The sequence below is a fragment of the Loa loa genome, assembly GCF_000183805.2.
Source record: "Loa loa unplaced genomic scaffold supercont3.96, whole genome shotgun sequence".
In the NCBI taxonomy this organism is placed as follows: Eukaryota; Metazoa; Nematoda; class Chromadorea; order Rhabditida; family Onchocercidae; genus Loa; species Loa loa.
Window position 1 is genome coordinate 97500 of NW_018108276.1, and position 19738 is coordinate 117237.

Consider the following 19738-nt stretch of genomic DNA (forward strand, 5'->3'; position numbering starts at 1 on the left):
AAAATGATGACTGATTTTCCCACATTCTTTGTCAACAAGAAGCCTTTCCAAATCGCCGACATCGAACTCAAGGAAGGGTATTTTTCAGCCACCAGTGAATTGCACAGATTATTCAAACATCGACAGGTAATCTTTTGAAATTCAAGTTCATATATCAACAAGGCTTGTAACCTGACGAAGTCGTCAGGAAATGATCCCGTATTTTTAATTTGGCATTTGTTTCTCATGATAATTACTTCATATCTTTAAACAAGGAATGAAACATGATCTTCAGTATTTTATGGCAAAGAGTTTTAAGGTCATATGAGTTCTGCAGAGCAATACTCCAGCAATCTCGAGAGTTTTTCAGCAAATTCAAAAAATCCCCTGCTTCCCCACAAAAAATATTCTGATGCCTTTTTTCTTTTTTCCTGAGAAAATCCTAAAGCTTATACAATTCTCCTTGCACGTTATTCGAATTTGCAAAAGATAAATCTTTATTTCTTCTGCACTGTACCCTTTATATATGCGATTTCCATGCAAATCAACGCGGAAATAGTTTGCAAAATAAAACGTGCAACACACAATGGAAAGATATTCGAAAATTATCAAAACAGTCATTATTATCTGTCAATCATTATTACCTGTCAGTCACTATCACCTGTCGGTCATGATTACCTATTATTTCAATCTACTAAGGCTGAATCATACTAAAACTGCCGAGTAAAAAAGATGGATAAAGGTAGCTTAGCAACGAAAAAAATGTAGAAAGCTGCAAATTTCCCAATAAGCTGATTATTTTACCAGTTAGGCTTTAAAAAATGATTAACAAAGTAGTTCCTCCGCTTTTAATTAAATGCGTAATTGTAGAAAGGAAAAGCAAAATTAGACCCGAAAGTCCATCATTATTACGTGTTATTCTAACTCATCGATTATATCTTTCAACGAACGAACAGCATGTTCCTTATTATTACAAGATACTCCATCTGGATTTAATAGAGCAGCCCTTGCACCCGCCTTCCTCGCACCGTTGAAATCTTTCTCTTCGTCATCACCTACATGAAGCATATCCTCCATTTGACTAATTTGAAAGTATTTCGCAGCTTTTTCGAAAATTTGCTTATTTGGTTTTTCCATACCTATTTCCCCGCTTAAAAGTAATATTTCGAAATAGGACGATAGCTTTAAACCTTTCAGAATATCCCTAAGACGTCGGTCAAAATTCGATATTACACCTAATCGAATTTTTCGACTTTGTAACTCCTTCAAATGATCATGGACCTGTAAATAAATCCGTTAAGAAAATATGTATTCCAAATTTTCGAGTTAAGTTTGACAATTTTAAAATTGACAGGGAGCTCTCGGTTTAATATCACAACTAGATAAATTTCTTGATAAATGATAAATGCTGAGTTTTTTGAGAAATGTTAGATGAATGCTGAATATGACCGTACATCGCGACTTCCTAAATGAAAGCTCGCGATGTCGGCAGTTGAACCGTTCTGTTCTAGCTTAACATTCTACTGAACCATATTAGGTAGTTCCTATTTCGAAATAATGCCATCAAAAGCACCGATATTCAGGTGATAACAAGATATCCCAGAAACACTATACCTTTCATCAGATGAGCTTTTTTCTCGTCGGTTAAATACCTAGATTCAAATATGATAAATAAAAGATTAATCGATACCTGATTGTCAACTAATCTCCACGGTTTCACGGAACCGTAATAAACAAAAAGCTTATGCGCTAGTTTATCTAGCTCAGCACTTTTCTTACCAATCTGTAAGGGAGAAAAGTAAAATTTTTGCAAAATACATTAAAAAATTCCAAAAACACACGTGGAATCTACTAAACCACATCATAACCGCAACATTTTTACTGTTTTTACTCTGAAGTCTCAATTCGGAAGGAGAACAAATGAAGCGGTAAAAAGATTTTTTTTTTATGAACACACAAAATAACAAGATTGACTAATATGACTAAGGTTCATTAATGTTTAGCATTCAATCGACAGGCATAACAGGCTTCGAATAACCCTCCAAAATAATATCTCATGAAAATTATAGCAATTTTAGCTGCTCCAACTGACGGTACGAACCTATGGTTACTAAATAATAAATTTATTAAAAAAAAGTAACATAATGAAAGGAAACTTTAGCTAACATCTGCGAAGCAGTTTTTCACGAGCTCAATCCACCATGCCATTTCACCATCTTTCCCAAATCCATAACACAATTTTTGTTTCGACAAATTTTTGAAATTCCGTCGAAATGCTTTATTTAATTCATCGGCATTGCATTGAATATTGACATGCTTGGCAAAATCAGCATATGTATGTCCTGGCGATTGCTCTAAACTGCAATATGATTTGAATTTAACTGTTTGTTTTGCTAAGATGATGAAGAAGAAGCTGTGGCTTGTGATCCGAAAAGCTTAATTCACAATAAAAAAGCTTTTCAAAGCTTTTAAAGCTTTTCAGCTTAATTCACAATCCTTTATAATAGCTAAACAATGCAAATATAGACAATCATAATGTTGGTCATTATTAAAATTCGACGATGAAATAATTCTTCCTTCGAAATGTTATGTAAATAAGAACTCTTTATCTAACGCAGCTGTCAAGTAAATAAATGAATAAATGAGTGAGCAAATATATGAACAAATAAACAAATAAACAAACAAATGAGTAAATAAGTTAAGAGACAGATGGACGAATTAATTAGTTAAATAAATAGGCATAAATGTATATATATAATGAAATCAAATAAACACAAACAGACAAACAAATAAATACATGATTAATTAATTGATTTGTTTACTTGTTCATTGCATCTAATTATTTATTTAGTGTACGTGTAATACGCTTATCAGATTAAACGATAATACCAACATATAAGAATAGGTTATCCATATTTCATACCGAATTAGCGTATTTAGCGCATCCAGCGTTATGACACGGATACCCTGGAACATTCTACCACTTGATGAAGTGAATCGCTGGTTAGCATTTGATGAAAAGCCTTCCGTAAAACGTGAGCTAACCTTTAGCATCTTCTACGTATCACTCATGTACTGGAAAAAAATTTCTCATTGATATATTATTTAAATCTTTCTATAGGTCATTTACCCATACTTGTCAATTCAGATGTCTTTCCTGACAAACGAATGATGAAAGAATGATAAAAATGATAAAAGGAATGACTTTAATGGATGATAAAGGGCTAAAAAACTAATTTCCAAATTTTATCCCACAGCCAGGAATCAGATCCGGTTCCGTCTCACTAAATATGAGTTGCATCTTTTTCAGGAAACTTTAATATATTTCCGGTTTTCACTATTACTAATTATCTCTGACACTTTCAACAAACGAATGCCAAGGAGTTTCACGTCGATATTTCCAACTGGAAGCTTTCTGTTTTCCGCTCATTATTTGACGAAGTAAGCTGTAGTTTGGAGAGAGATAAAAGATTGATAAAGACATGAAAGAGTAATGTTTAGTGATTGGAAGAGAAAGAGAGCAGCAGGCAAATGATAGAAAAAGTAAGTAATTTGTTAGACAACATAGGACGAGGAATCGCGAAAATTTGGAAACAATTATAATCCATAAATAGAAGTAAATGAAAAGCAAAAGGGTGCGATAAATTTGGAGAGTACTGTGACTAAAAAGATATCGAAGTACTACGTTGCCAGAAAGCGAATATGCACAAAAAGAGTATTGCGACGACAGTAAAGAATGAGAGCATAGTGAAACGGAGAAGAGAATATGAAATGGAATTCAAGGACAATAGTTCGAGTTGCGATAATCTTAATGCTTGTCAGGAAATGTATGTATGGGAATGTTCGGTGATTTTTTCCATTTGTTTTGATGTTCTGATTTCCGGAGTTGATCCTGAAATTATTCCGGTTATTTTTGTTGTCGACTGTTTTCATGATTAATTTATAATGTATTTTCATTAGCCCTATTGATGATTACTTGGTTTTCCTTTATTTTCTGTAATGTTTACTTTCTTTAACTGATATGCTTTTCTGGTGAAATATGATACAGAATTGATCTTTTACTGGTATTAATAACTAGTCTCATCGCTATTTAAATCACATGTAATTATTGCTTGTGATGAATTTATTAAATATTCCTATTTCATATAATTATCGTTTGTCATAAGTAACATTCTTGTTCGTACTTGCAATTCACTTGATTATAATTTATTTCAGTCGGAAAATGTCCAGTCAAGAATCGGTTGAAGGGTCATCATCAATAGTTGTATTTAGGAGCCGTAAAGGTGCAGGAGGAAGTACAACATCAAGAAGGAAACGTATTTCCGGAGCGTCAGATTCATCAAATGACGCTGAAGATAAGAATGAGGTGGTGAAATATGTCGATGGACGAAAGAGAAGGAAAAATCCGATGATACAGTCGGTTTGTTTTCGAATAAATGATGAGTACCTCCTGTCAGTTTCAGTCACTTTTTCCCTAAACCATTTTCGTTTTTTTTTTTTATTATTCTTTTTCCCGTCATTGCTTTGAGGAAACTTTTCATTTAAAACATCGCAAAGTTGTTTTTTTCTTTTTTTTTCAACAATTGGTTTACTTTTATGAAGCACTCCAAAAGGTTTCTTTTAATTTTCCCTTGTAAAAAATCGGGAAAAAGTAAAGGAAAGTGTCAAAAAAATTGTAGTTTTTTAGACAATCAGCAAGAAGGTCCAGAAAGCATCGGAATCCACGTCAGACAGCACATCATCATCTTCGGGTGAAGACGAATTAATTCAGGATGATCCGTTGCGTGTCACCTTTGCGTCGAGTGGAACAGAACGTGCTGGACCATCAGATATGGGTGCAACGGCAATCAGTGAGATTGATACTGATGTGAAGAGCGATGCTCAGGCTCAATTTGAACGAGTACAGCAAATTTTGAAAGAGGAACGGGATGATAAGGTACATCGAAAATTTGATTTCGTCATTTCATTTCAAAGATTTTAAAATCCGAATATTCTTTTGATAGTTTATTATAGTCTATCTCAATGCTCGCAAATTTGGTAAATTAGTTCGAAACTCTGCTTATAGATGCTTAACAGAGCCGCATAATGGTATAGAGTTATGTCCTGGTGTTATTTTTACGAATTTAACAAGTAGTCCAAAAACTGGACCTATATTTGAATACAATTTATGCGGCAGTCTGTCATAAGCAGCATTAATTTAACGGTTTTCGGATTTATATTTTAGGTATATCGCGGTGCGGCGCTTTATGGAGCAAAGGAGAAAAAAGATACGGTTTGGGGAAATGCTTCATCAGGACTTAATCGATTTGGGCCTATCAGAGCACCGAATTTTTTGAGACAGTCAGTAAGATGGGATTTTGCACCAGACATTTGCAAGGATTATAAGGAAACTGGATTTTGCACATTCGGAGGTTAGTTCTAGCTTATTTTCTTAGATATTACCATTAAGATTATTGCTGTCACAATGTCAGATTAAACTTATCTCTTCTTCCATCCTCCATTTTTGATGATACAACTTTTTATTCAAATTCAAAACAAATTTTAAGGCATGATGTTAAAAGGTCGATTGAAATACCCGTTTGGTCAACTTTACTTTACAATTACTTAACTCAATTATGAAACTTTTGTATTAGGATTACAAATCTAGAAATTTTCTTCACAGTTACCAAAATGGTGCAACGCTTAGTTTTCTAAATTTTTTAGTAATTGAAATTTCGATGTTATTATGGATGAAAGTTTTTTCGGTGTTTATAGCCATTCATAGTCACTATTCCATTATTTTTTATTTTTTTCTTTGTTAGTTTTTCTTGAAGCAATTTACTGTCAGTTGAAAATAGCATCCTTTGAAAGTGTTCTATTTTATAGATTCTTGTAAATTTCTGCACGACCGTACTGATTACAAACATGGCTGGGAAATTGAACGTGATTATACTGCCGGTAGGATGAAAGAGGATGACGAAGACAAGTATCGGATAAGTAGTGAGGATGAGAAGGAAGAAGAGAGTGAACTACCATTCAAGTGTTTCATCTGTCGACAGTCATTTGTCAATCCAGTCGTTACGAAGTAAGTATTGAATCGAATCGATCATCAGGTCTAAACGTGATTTGCTTTTTTTTTTTTAAATTTTGTCTTAAAAATGTTACAAATATACACAGGAATCCTTTGTTTTCATCAACTTTTTTAAAGATGCAAGCATTATTTTTGTGAAAAATGTGCATTGGGACACTTCCAAAAGACGTCGAAATGTTACATATGCGAGCAGAATACGATGGGAATTTTCAAGGTTGCCAAAGGTAACAATGCTTTAAAAGCAAATTTAAAACGGTTTAATTGAAGACAGATTTTTGACATTAAATTTTTCATTTATAGAGTTTTTCAAGCCAAGAAGTTTAAAGCATTTGTGCTCAAATTACTTCTTCGTGTCGTTTAGATTTGATTGTTAAACTGAAAGAAGATGAGGAGAATCAAAAAGATGATTCAAAAAATAATGACGAGGGCGAAGAAAATGAAGCAAAAGGTGGTGGAACGGATTTAAATACCGAGTGAATTAATTACAAACTTTCATACGATACTTGATATTTTTTTAATATTCAGAATATCTGTTTTCATCAACTTTATCGTTAAATTTTTTTTTGGGCAGTCATATGTTTCATTTGAAAAATTGATTTGCTGACTGATTTCCTTAATCATTTGAAAGAAAAGGTTTGTTATGTTTGTTATTTTGGCTATTTTTCTCGAATTTTTCAGTGTATATGTGCGTGTTTTTTTATTTGTTGTATGAAAAAAGATTTTATCAAAATTCGTTTTTGTACTTTGTTACTTTACAAATCCTTATTTATTTCTGCATATGATATCATTTTTTTTTTTAGTGATAAATATCATTAAAATGTATCGTGTGTTGTTTATGATTTGTTTTGTCTTTTATTTTTACAGTTTTTAGGCTTTTAATTCTCTCATTAAAGTTAAAATGATTTGGAATTTTTCGAAATATCACCACTTTTGTCTTACGCATTATGAAAATTACATATACATGCAAATGTGTATATCAAGAGAGGGAAGGGGAAAAGAGCAAAAAATTGGAATAGACGAAAATTTTTCAATAATTCGTTTTAAAATTTTATGGTTGGTTGTAAATCATTGGCTGCTGATCATATAAATGTCGTTGTTCATCATATGCTAACAGTTTGCTCGAATGGCATAACCCTAACTTTTTATTGTCGACTGTTTCGCGGTGAAAAGTAATACTATCATTTTTGTTAAACAAATAATAATATCTAGCAGTTTATTAAACCAGCAAATTGTTTGCCTTTCATTTTCTTTTCTCCCCTGCATTATGATTTAATAAAATGTAACCTATACATTACAATTATTATCTAATTTTGTTAATCAGTTAGAACTAGGATTAAATGACAACTTATTGAAACTATATTTATCTAAGAAAGTTATCCAAACCATTTCATAAATGCCTCACATAATCAGCCGATATTTACATCATCAAGAAGTGTCAGCTGTTCGAGAATATATGTTTATCGATCATTAATGAAACAGCAACGGATGTGTTAAACTGGTCGCTTTAATCCTTTAATTTTTATCTCATATTATTCATTGCAGTTTGTTTACAATTCTCGTTGTTAGCATTCATATATCATATGCAAATGATAACTTATTATTTCTTCAAGATTATTGAAAATCATCATTAATACAATAATTCAATACAATAATTCAATACAATAATTCAATGACTAATAATACAATAATTCAATGACTTAATTACTCGTATTTTAAGGAAATTTAAATTACCCGTCTCCTGACTCATCTCCTTGACTCCTCCTAATTTTATTTAATCCTTTAAAAAGGATTCTTTTTGGCATAATTAAGGTAATACGATTAAAATTTTTTCCACTGTTCTCAGTTAAATATTAATATGCATCCCAACTTGCCAACTTTTTTGATTCCATTTAATTTTCATGTTTAAATTGAAATTTTATCATTTATATTTATGACCTTTGAAATATGCGATATTCAAAATTATCGGAATGTTTTGCATAATTTATCTCGCAATGAACACTAAATGCATTATCAGTTTAGTAATGCATTTCAAAAGTGAAAGTGAAAATTTTTGAAATGATTGAATGGAAATGGAAAAAGAAATGAACATTTCTTTCTGATTGTTACAACTATTAATGGTAAGTAATAGAATCATAACTATCCTAATTAAAGATATCAATTATGATGAAAGTGGTGGAATTTTGTTACTTTTGAATTGCATTTCATCATCGGATCCGGAACGATTAATCGCTTGATTATGATAATTCAAATTTAGCTTAAGAATGTTTCATACCTCATGTCCTGCTACTTTTTATCAATATATATATATATATATATGTATATGTGCATTATATTTGAATCGTGTAAGAAAGCTTTTTAAATTAAGTGTAACTTCAGTTTATTAATAATTGGAATTTAAAATCAATAGTAATTTGAGTAAACACCGTTCATAAGATATTATTCACTTTGATCAAATAATTTGTCAGTTTCCCGTTAATTGTCGTCAATTAGTCATCGTTAATTAATTTTTTAAACTTTCATGCCATCATAACGACATCAATCAAAATGAATGCAATTATCATTCGTAATGAATCATCAAAAAAATCTATGCATATGATTCATTCTATTGCTTTTTTTTCATCTATAATGAACTTTCTCTTTTTTGTTTGTAATTAATGTTCCAATAAAGCTACATAAGTCAGTAATAAAGTTAACTTGACTTGTTGTACTTTTGATGAAAGTATCTACAATGAACAATCTGATAACTTGGTGAGACCGGGAATGCTAATGCTTGATAAGTTGGTGAGACCGGGAATGCTAATGCTTGACTATATCCGATTTACGGTTATGCTATTGCCAAAAATAAACTTTGCTAAGTAATTACATATCATTTCGCACTTTACCGATTTATTATAAAATATATGCATGGAGGCGGAAATTTGAAATTTAATTTTAATGGTAATTGTGAATTGTTTTTGATCGTCAATTATTTTTATTTTCGAATAGAAAAAGAATTGGCAGCAAAATGAAAGCATAACTGCGTATTAAATCTAAGAGCAAAATTTACGTACTGAATTGATTTGCAAATCAATAATTTAAAGTTATATTGAAAATGAGACAATCATTTGTGTTTAAGCTTTGATAACAATTAATGTTATATGCTATTTGTTCACACTAAATGATTATTATCAGTAAATGATATGTGCTCAATGAAATTCACCTTATCACCAACGATTTATCATTTAGTTCGATACAATGAAGCTGTGCAGTCATCTGTCATTGCTATCATTACTACTGTTAACACTAATAATTTCAATAATTCCTATTTGTCAAAGTTGTCTTCTATGTTATTTTCGTCTTCCAACAAGGCCTAAATCAATCGATTATTTATGGCCAACAGTTTTGGATGACATTAATTTCCCGGAAACAGCAGCTGAAATGTGTGAGGTCACTCAGCGTTTGCCATTTACAACTAATTGTCGTAACGGTTTAGCTAAAATTTTCTGCTCATTATCTAATTTCTTGGATTATAATTGGCAAGAATGTAATTTGGAAAGTGTTGGATACGAAGAATGTATGGACTGTGCACGGAATAAGACGAATATTATACGTCAAACTTCATGGGTTATTACTTGTAAGTTTTTAATGATTTCATTTTTAATATTTATTATTTTAACTTTGAAAAAATGACATTTTGCTCGTTTCTCATTTGTTTGTTCCAAAAAATTAAATTGTTTCAAAGCTTAATTTGAATTTTTCAACGAATATATTTGGATTTTTAGAAAATATTTTAATTTGCTAAAATTTCACAAGAAAAGGTTTCAATTCTTGTTTGGAAGTTATTCATATAACAAATATTTCTATTGCCTCGCTTATCAACAAGCTAACAATTTTTTCTCCCACATTGGATATTACTCTTTTTGTCCTTTCTTGGAATATTGTAAAATCTGAAAATGGATTACACCTTAGGATGAATTGATTTAACCATAAGAATGATAGCAAGATGATAATTTCAATTAATTGATAATTAAATTAATAATCACGGTTATTGATTAATTAGTTATAACATGTATCGTACAACTGATAACTTCTAAAAAAACGTTCACATATATTTTGTTGATTTACTTTTCATTTAAAAAAAAAGATGTGAAAAAAAGTGTTTATTGAATTATACGTTGTTTAAATTGTTCATCAAAAAAAAAAAGGCTAATGATGAGAAATTTAGAAATATTTGATAATTAAATTTATAACAAATCATTAAATGGAAATGGTTTTTGTATAAAAAATTTTTGATCTTCACACAAATTCAAATGCTTTTTAAATTACAGGGTTGGATTCACTTGGTAAGATGCCGCCAGCTGTAAGTGAAGGAAATTATTATTGGTTGGGTGATTACGAACAGTGTTCAGTCTTACGACAGTTTGTTTACTTCTTTTTTTTTCAAGCTTTTCACATTTATAACTTTTTTTTTTAAATAAAGCGAAACAAAAGTTGCATATTCTATTTGATATTATCAATTAATTGATAAGTTTTCAAATTGATAATATTAATTAACAATTTCCAGTTCGCTAGGAAAGGATGAATGAAAAAGCAATTTAGTGATTGGATGCATTCTGATAAATGCATTTCAATGCTATAGAAATATTTCAGGCCTAAGCTTATTAAAGTGTATTTTTTGCTGAGTTTAAATTAACTAATTAGTATTAGAATCTTTTAGATTATGTTACTATTAAGTACTTTTTTTTGTTTGTTTTTTGTTTCTAATTAACTCAATATCGTTTTCTTCGTTGTTCCATACTTAGAACAAATGCATTTGATGGTCGTTACTGTCGAATTCTTTTGGAAATTCCGGATGCCGAAACGTATCGATACTGTCCGCAATCGAATACTTTGAATATTCATCTAGGCTTATGCGCTCCATCGATGTGTACACCACAAGAAATTACCCAATTAGCTCAAAGTAAATTGAAGAAGTTTGATTAGAATTCGAAAACTTCCATCAATTAGTACTAATTAATTTGTCATCTGAACTATTCATATTTGCACACAGTAGCAAAGATTTAGCATCTTTTTTTCTCGAACCTTCTTTTAGAATCAAATTTTGTCATTAAAATATATTATCAGTAAAAATATTTGTTAAAATAGATTTTACTGAGAAAATTTTTTCTTCTCGCATAATCAATAAAAATTTAGTGGTGACACCATATGCGACAAGTGCAGAATGTGAAACACCTCTTGACTGGCCACTTTCATCACGAGTTTTTCTGTAATTTTGTTTCATTTTTTAAGTTTGAACTTTTACACCTTAAGAATCTTGACCTTTCTGTATACAAATAAAGTTTTGCCAAGTTTATTATTTAACTTGAAAAAACTTATCCGTTTTCAAATCTCTTCTGATTTCATCATAATATTTGCATATAAATCCAGCGATGAAATTTGACCTATATCCTTCCTACCATTCTCTAAACTTTAAGAAAATTGATTTTTTTTTCCCTCTTTTTAGTTTGTAAAATTGGTAAAACATTATTAACAAAATATTTTACAGCGGTGAAAATTCATTCTTTTAATTTTTTTAATTTTAATTCGATAGTCTCTAAAAAATTAATTTCTTAATTTCCAACCATTCCTTTTATTTTACATTTCATTTTCTTAATGCATTTTATTGCATAATACTAAATTTTATAGTAAGAAAAATGCTGCCATTTATCTTCTTAATTTATTTTTCTTTTCTTTTTTTGAAAAAGGAAGGAAGAAAATGGTTAAAAAAGTTCATTAAATTAAGCATTCACAATGTTAACATTAAGACGAACAAATTATAATTATAAATTTTCAACTTTCATACATTTGAAAAAAATATTTTCTATTCCTTATTATAGAAATTAGAAAAATTTGCATAGGTATGGGAGCAAATAAATTATTGTAAATTCTTTTTATCAATAAAAAAGCAAAAATAAAGAGGAAGGAAAACGATTAATAATTCGTATCATTTATCACATTGTTAATCAAATTATCAAAATGATACCATTATGATATGATTGATTATTTTTAGAATTGCATTCGTTTTTTGGTTGTGCTTGTTATTCACTGGCACTCTTATTGATGTATACAATTTGAATTTTTTAACAAATAAGCAAATTAAAGTATGAATTTTATTAATTTTTAAATTTCAACTTTATTTATATTTTTTATAAATTTTTGTAAAAACAAAAAAAGTTTGTAATTAATAGTTTTTTTTATTACTAAAAACATTTCAATATGTCATAATGTAATGTTAGAATGAAAAAATAATGAAACAAAAAAAAGTTTAATAATTAAAAATTTGAAAATTACAGGCAATTGCTCAGTGTTTATCGATTCCTCGAAATGGTAATATAGCACTAAGTACGAAACGTTCACATAATTATCATTCTATCCAAGGCTTGGAAGTTATCACTGTATCAGTTATTGTTACAGCTAATTGCTTCATTTATATTCTACCGTATATTGGTATTCTCATGTTTATTTATCTTTTTTTTTTTTTTAATTTAAATTCTCATATACTTCCGAATTCTGTTGAAAAGGAAAAAAGTACCTAATTTTATCCATTATTATTTTTTACCAAAAATTATATTTTGGCTTACTTTCATTTATAATTTTGGCTTGCCTGTCCTTTTTTTTTTTATAAATCTTGGCTTCCTTATATTCGCTCACTTTAGCCTTCTTATGTTTGTGTACTCTAGTCTACTTATATCTATGAATTTTTTGGCCTATTTGTTTTTTTTCTAAAACCAGGCTTACTTATATTTATAAATTTACGAACCATAACTTATTCATTTGTTTACTTCCATATTTTTTTGATATTCCTATATTTCAAAAAACTTTCCTCAACATTGTTTTGAATTAAATACCTTTTTTTTTAAAAAAAAATGAACCAATGATGTTATCAGAAGCGAGAATTAAATTTTTTTTTTGAAATTTAATAAACAAAAGAGCAATTTCAGAAAACGTCTTATTCTCATATGAAAGTGTCTATAGCTGGCAACTCCATCCATTAAATAATTTCACTTATCACATTGATGGCCTAATTGCTGTTGATACCTTACTTACGTCATTATTAGTACGACACATGCTTGAAACGACGAATGATATCAAAAAGCTATATTTTAATCGGCTATTACAGTTTGTACTGATTTTCCATATTTTTATGTTTCGCAAAATTTCTAAAATTATTTCTTAAATTCACTAATTAAACTAGTCAGCATTATTTTTTCCATAAATTTAATTAAAAACATTATTAACAATTTTCATACCAATTAGTAATATTTCTTTTTCTTAACAAAATTTCAAAACATATTAAAAAGTTATCACTTTTCTAGCTATTTAATGTATTTTATAAATTTATTGATTTAACGATTAACAGTCATATTTCGGAAATATATTTAGGTAAGAAAAATTTGGAATAACTAAAAATCTACCTTTAATTAGTCGACTATTCCTGTAACTCTAAAGTTTAGTCTGTTATATTCTACATACTTGACGTAAAACACTTTCTAGCGTACTTCCGGTATTTGCATTCACAATCCTGTTTATGACATTCTTATATGAACGTTTGTCATCTGGGCCAATATGGATGCATAATGATTTAATCAGACGTTGCAAGGATTCATGGTGGAAAAATATTTTGTTTATCAATAATTTTTTTTCATCCCATCAAACGGTATTATTCATTTAAAGAAAAAAATCTAATTCAAAGTTTCGAAACTTTTTCAAATTTCAATTTTAATGAATTATTTTCAACCTATAATGCAGAAATGAGCAATTAGTCATCTAATATTGTAAAGAACTTGTAAGATATCCAAAATTTATTTGTAAGTTTTGCAATTTGAATTAGCCAACAAGAATTTAATAAATTTTAATTTCTCTTAGTAGTACTTTAATCTGGCTTGAAACAATCCACAGTAATTGCAAGTGCTCTGTTAAATAAAACGATTAACATTGCTTCACTTTTGTCATTTCTTCAATTTGATGACAAATTTTGGAATGAATTAAGCAAAAGTAAAGTTAGAATTTTTTTTTTGAGGTGATTATTGATGGGATTATTAGGAAGTTGATCACTGGTAAGTTATTAAATTAATGATAGGAACAGTTAGATGATAAAGTAATAAGTGACACATAAGTTGTAATTACTAATCAGATGACAATTATAGTGCTTGGATGGAGGCTATCTATACTCGTTGACCATGCAGTTCTTCTTATTACTTTTGCCAATGCTTTACATATCCAAGCGTTACTATACGGCGATGTTAGCTGTCGCTGTATCAAGTTTTTTTGCTTCAATCATTTACACATTTTATGAAATGTCAACTATGAAAATGTCACCAACTTTATTGCTCACAGCTAATCCAATACCGTAAGCTTCAAAAGAGTTGTTTTTTTTCTCATAATGAATTGAATAATTTTTGAAGTTCCAAATTTTAGAAAAAACGATACAAATATTTTAAAAAAATGAAAAAGTGATATTATTTCAGAAATTTTGAATGAAAATTTCAAGTACTTTTGAAAGAATATTTACAATGAAAAATTATTGAGTTTTTCTGTTCGAAATTTAACAAACTTACTTTTAATTGGTGTATTTTTTAATCCTAAATATGGCTACCTTTTTTTTTTTTTTCTTAAAATTTTTAGTCCTGAAATTTATAACGCATACACCGATTTGTTATATACAAAACCATGGGCTCGTGCACCAGCATTTCTTATTGGTTTCTTATTCTCTTTCCTATTTACTGATCAACCATCGATCAGTAATGTAAGTTTTTGGCCAATTTAAATAAGTTGAAAATTTCACGAAATATTTACAGTAGTAAACATTTGAAATTAACCACTATCTGAAATTATTATTGCCACAGTAGTAAGTATAATTATTGGCAATAAATAAGCCTTATTGTTATAGCAATAAAAATATAATTTCGTTATTGTTATACAATCAGAATAAATAACCCATTTTATTATAGCAACAGATAATAAAACTTATTGTTATAGCAATACAACATGCATAGAACTTTTGATTAATTTTTTTTTTTTTTTTTGAATTAGTAGCTAAGCATAAGTCTAAGCAAGAAAAGAAATAAACAAAATAACATTTAAGGATGGCATTGGAGATAACAAAATAAAAGAAGAGGCAGTAGTAATTGTTGATTTTGCTTAAATAAAATCAAAATTTTCTAATAATAATTAAGGAAATACCAAAAACAGAAATATTTCCAATTACAAATACCAATACAAAATAACAAATTTCAAAAAATATAAATTGAAATTTCAGAGTTTACTATGGCTTGCTCCTTTCCTACTTCTTTTCTTTGGTATATTTGTCATTTTTGGTCTCTATCCATATGCTATCGGAAATTTAATCTCACAAATTTTCCTTTCTACATATTCAGCACTTCATCGACCTCTTTGGGCGTTTGTTATTTGTTCGATGGTTTACTTACGCTATCGAAATCGTAACATCGGTATTCTTTATTATTTAAAAAAGGAAAAAAAAAGTTTGCTTTATGTCGTTTTAAATTTGTTTGTTATATTTATTTGCATATTTTTAAATTTATTCGCAATTATTACACATTTTTTTGCATATTTTTACGCATTTAAGAAAAAACAAAGAACAAAAATGCTATTGAAAATTTCAGGTAAACTTTTAAAATTTCTTGAATGGCGAATATTTTCACCATTTGCAAAAAATATTTTTGTGGTATTTCTAATATCAGAACCCGTATCATTGTATCTTTTCTCATCATTACATCGGCCATTACATGCTACTGTTTGGTCATTGGTAAGTTAAACGAATTGCAATCATATATCGGTAAAGATATGGAGTGAATTGTAAATTAAAATTAATTTTTTCATTTTACAAATGCAACTAAATGAAATTACCATCATCTCTTCTTATCCTGCGAATGTAATTAGAATGAAATTAATTTGTCATGAAGGAATTTTATGAACATTCTAATTTAAAGCATACAATTTTATAGCTTAATATTGCCACTGGAACGATTATTTTATCAAATTTCGTAGCATTTTTATTGGACATATTGATTTCGATGCCAATACAAAATATCGTATTCGAATTGTTAAAGGATGAGAATTCTGATACATCAATTTATACTGGTGGTATTCACAGTTCACTGATTAGTGATATAGAAAAAGGTATCAAATGAAATTGGTCCAAAATGCTTAATGAAGCTAATTAGCATTCAAATGTTGCTAAGATTATCTACATTAATTGTTATTGTATTCTTGATATTATTGATATTATTTGCATGAAAATTTCAATGCATTATTTTCATCCTTAAAATTCTACCTAAATTTTTTTATAAGCTTTAAGCTAAGACACATATAGCTGTTTATCAACTGATAATAAAGAGCTGATTGAATAAATTATTTAAAAAATAAATTTCAATTAAAAGGGATAAAACTGTGCCATAAATTGGTTTAGCTCTAATAATCAATTTATATTTCGATGCAAAAAAAGGAAGAAAAACCTGCAAATCAATTGGAATTATAATGAAATTAACACATAATAAAAGAAAAGAGAAGAAAACCAGCCAATTATCAATTATTCAGATGCAGTATTTCGATCATTGAGTACCACTATTAATTTGTTGCATGTCATGAAATTGGGATTGGACTTATGAATGTAAAAATCAATTGAGCCTGAAAATATCAACAGCAATTTAAAGTTAAATAAATAAGAATTGCTGATTTTCTTTTTTTTTCGTTACAATTCACAATCTTAATTTGTAATTTGTATATTTATCACAAAGGATTATTTCTCTTATGCATACAGATTCACTGAAAATATCCAATTTAAAAACAAAAAATATATGGAATTACGAAGTTTAATTTTATAAACTGTATAAAATTTCTATTTTAATTAAAGCCACCTGTCTGTTTACCTGTTTATTTCACCCTTTTTGTTATTCCTCGTCGTTAAAAAGTTACTTTTGGTGATTTCAACATTGGCAATGGTTGACTGTGTGCGGCTAACCGTGTTTGATTCAAAATTAGCAAAATTGTATTCCGAAGGATATTGATGATATTTCAGGATTAATACCGAAATATATGTCACCAAAATAGTTAGGATGACAGTATACTGATAAAATTTATAAATCAAATACTCATATGTAGTGTTCAATTCCAACCCCAAACTAATCCAAAACATTTTCCAAAATTTTTGAAAAATGAATAAACCTAAAAAATATTATATTAGAAGCATTTATTGTTTTGCTATAAAATATTAGCACAAAAAGAAGGTGAAAAAGAAATGAAATGGAAAAAAACGCTTTTCAATTAGCAATTTAAATAAATTGAAATTTTTTTTTTCAAAAAGAGAAACAAAGGGAATAAGAGAAAGAGAGAAAAAGGGAGAGAGAAAGAGAAAGAGAGAGAGGGAAAAGAGTAACAGCTTGATTGTATATTCTAAAAATAACCATTAAAAATGAATCCTTCCGCTTTGCTTCAACAACAACTGACTATTTATTTGATAACTCTGTTGACAGATGAAATGATGAAAATAGTGTATGTATGGATATGGAATACATATCTGTTCAACAATAACAATAATAATAACAGTAGTACTTGTGAGAAGAAAAGGAAAACAGCTGTGTAAAGGAATTATGATCAAATAAATGATCAATTTGTTTGATATTTTATTCTAAAAAAGAGATTGACTAATAATTTTCTAATTTATCGTTTTATTTTTGAAATTGTTCAGAAATTTAATTTGTCATTATTAACATAGTAATACTTCTTTCCAAATCAGTGAAGAACTTTTTTTTTTCTTTTCAGATTCATTCAATGTCATCAGTGAAAGGTTACTTTAAGATAATCAAAGTACATCCATTTCATTTCACTCTCACAGAGTAATAATAATAACAATAAATTGTGAATGCAATGGAAAAATTAAGTGCAAATGAAGGAGCGTCAATTGATGAAACGAAACGGAACGGGATGGAATTGTAAAGAAGGGAAAGTGGACGATGTCATTTTTGGTCCTTGGAAAAAATGTCATTCCTCTCAGCGTCATCAAAATTAAAACTTGCCTTTGGCTTGGGAAAATTTCAGCATGAGAACTGTGTTCTTTACTGTTCCTTTTTCAGCCACACATATTTCCTTCCATCCATCCGTTTGTCCGACTTCTTAAATGAATAAATGAAAAGTTTATCATATCTGTCCGCATATTTCTACGACAATAAAATGCAAATTCAATTCTACAAGTTCATAAATTTACAAATTTATTCAATCGTAGTTGCCATTTCATTTATTTTCAAATTTCAAAACTCAATCAGCTAAGAGAAATGAAAAATTAGACAATCAATAATTTATTCACAATTTGGGGCAAAAGTTTTTCTGAATCCTTCTGATCAATCAGTTTACAATAAAAACGGATGCTTCCAAAATCTTCGAACAGTATTTAAGATTTTATGGGAAAACCGATCATTGGCAGTTTTCGCATTCTTTTTTATTTCCTATCAAATCTCACTTTTCAATCCACAATTTAATCGTTTACAACTAATAATTCAAATGTTTAATTCTTTATTTTATAAATTATGAAATTCAGAGGCGACATTTAGCTTATCTGTTGACTGTTTCAAAAACATTAACCATTTGTTAGGGAAGATGATATTGAATATCCGTTCCGCAAAAGCACTCAATCTTTAACTAAGTTAATTTTGTCTACAACGATAGCATTACCATTAAGTATCATAAAAAGACGATTACAATTAGAAAAGATTTCCTTTACTATAACTTGATGATAATCGAAATTTCTTGTTAAAATACATTTTGCATAGGTGTTATTAACTCTTATTACACCTTATACTCCATCATCAAATGACACATATACAAATTTGATTGGTTGAGGACAAAAAAAATCATTGAATGAAGATTGGAAACCTAAAATTATACGTTCATTTCTTCAATGAATGGGTTATCACGTAGATTTGAATTGGAAATGGTACCTTTCACATCTTTTAAAGTAATAAATATATTCTTACTCTTTCCATTTTATTCGTATGATAACAGTCCGAATTGATTTCAATTCTTTTTTTTTCGTTCTCTTTTCTTTTCAATTGTTTTAACTTTCTTTAATTACTTCCAATATTAAGTATTTAAATAACGAATAACTTTAACAGTTATAATAACATTTGAAATATTTCTAAATCATACAGTTCATTTCAATTCCTATAAGTAATTGCAACCAAAGTTTCAATAAATTGTAGCAATTTTATATGTGTACTGGAAAAATTGTTAAATATTAATAATATTAATATTAGTAACACTTGAATATTGGTAACACTTCAATTTTATTTATATTGTCTCAATTTTTAATTTTAGTTTTTGTGACAAATAGAATTATACAAAATTGTGAAAATCAATTTTATCAGATAAATTTTCTTTTCATTTTTCCTTTTTTGCTTACAAAGATTTTATTGTTAATGTTAAATGGTTTTTCAACAAGCTAATTAATTAATTAATTATTTCATTTGTTATTGTTTGTCCTTTTTGCCTAAATTTGAATTTTTTTTTAATGAAATTGAACTATAAAATATTGTAAAATAGGTTAAGAGAAGTGAGTCAGAGGATGGGAAGATGAAAGGTTATATATAAATAATATTTAAATATGCATACCCTTAGCGTCCAAAATAAAACGATCAATAAGTTATAGCTGGTGGGAAT

At 28.6% G+C, this 19738-nt stretch overlaps 3 protein-coding genes across 3 annotated transcripts; 2 read left to right on the plus strand and 1 right to left on the minus strand.

Annotated features, from left to right (window-relative positions):
* Positions 1-894: 894 nt before the first annotated feature.
* LOAG_01139 (HAD-superfamily hydrolase) lies at positions 895-3033 on the minus strand (the record flags this gene model as incomplete). The annotated part of the gene is made up of 4 exons (XM_003136679.1): positions 895-1260; positions 1670-1762; positions 2146-2338; positions 2903-3033. The coding sequence occupies 4 exons, from the start codon at positions 3031-3033 to the stop codon at positions 895-897; spliced, it is 783 nt and encodes a 260-aa protein (XP_003136727.1).
* A 648-nt stretch (positions 3034-3681) lies between these two features.
* Positions 3682-6556, plus strand: LOAG_01140 (RiNg Finger protein family member; the record flags this gene model as incomplete). The annotated part of the gene is made up of 7 exons (XM_020445656.1): positions 3682-3806; positions 4195-4399; positions 4667-4915; positions 5204-5390; positions 5845-6043; positions 6167-6273; positions 6411-6556. The coding sequence occupies 7 exons, from the start codon at positions 3682-3684 to the stop codon at positions 6524-6526; spliced, it is 1188 nt and encodes a 395-aa protein (XP_020303908.1). The 3' UTR covers positions 6527-6556.
* A 2727-nt stretch (positions 6557-9283) lies between these two features.
* LOAG_01141 (hypothetical protein) lies at positions 9284-16244 on the plus strand (the record flags this gene model as incomplete). The annotated part of the gene is made up of 13 exons (XM_020445657.1): positions 9284-9662; positions 10357-10447; positions 10831-10988; positions 11222-11294; positions 12078-12129; positions 12361-12514; positions 13009-13186; positions 13562-13724; positions 14215-14417; positions 14693-14813; positions 15327-15516; positions 15691-15833; positions 16033-16244. 13 exons carry the CDS (start codon positions 9284-9286, stop codon positions 16216-16218), a joined length of 2091 nt encoding a protein of 696 aa, XP_020303909.1. The 3' UTR covers positions 16219-16244.
* Positions 16245-19738: the final 3494 nt, after the last annotated feature.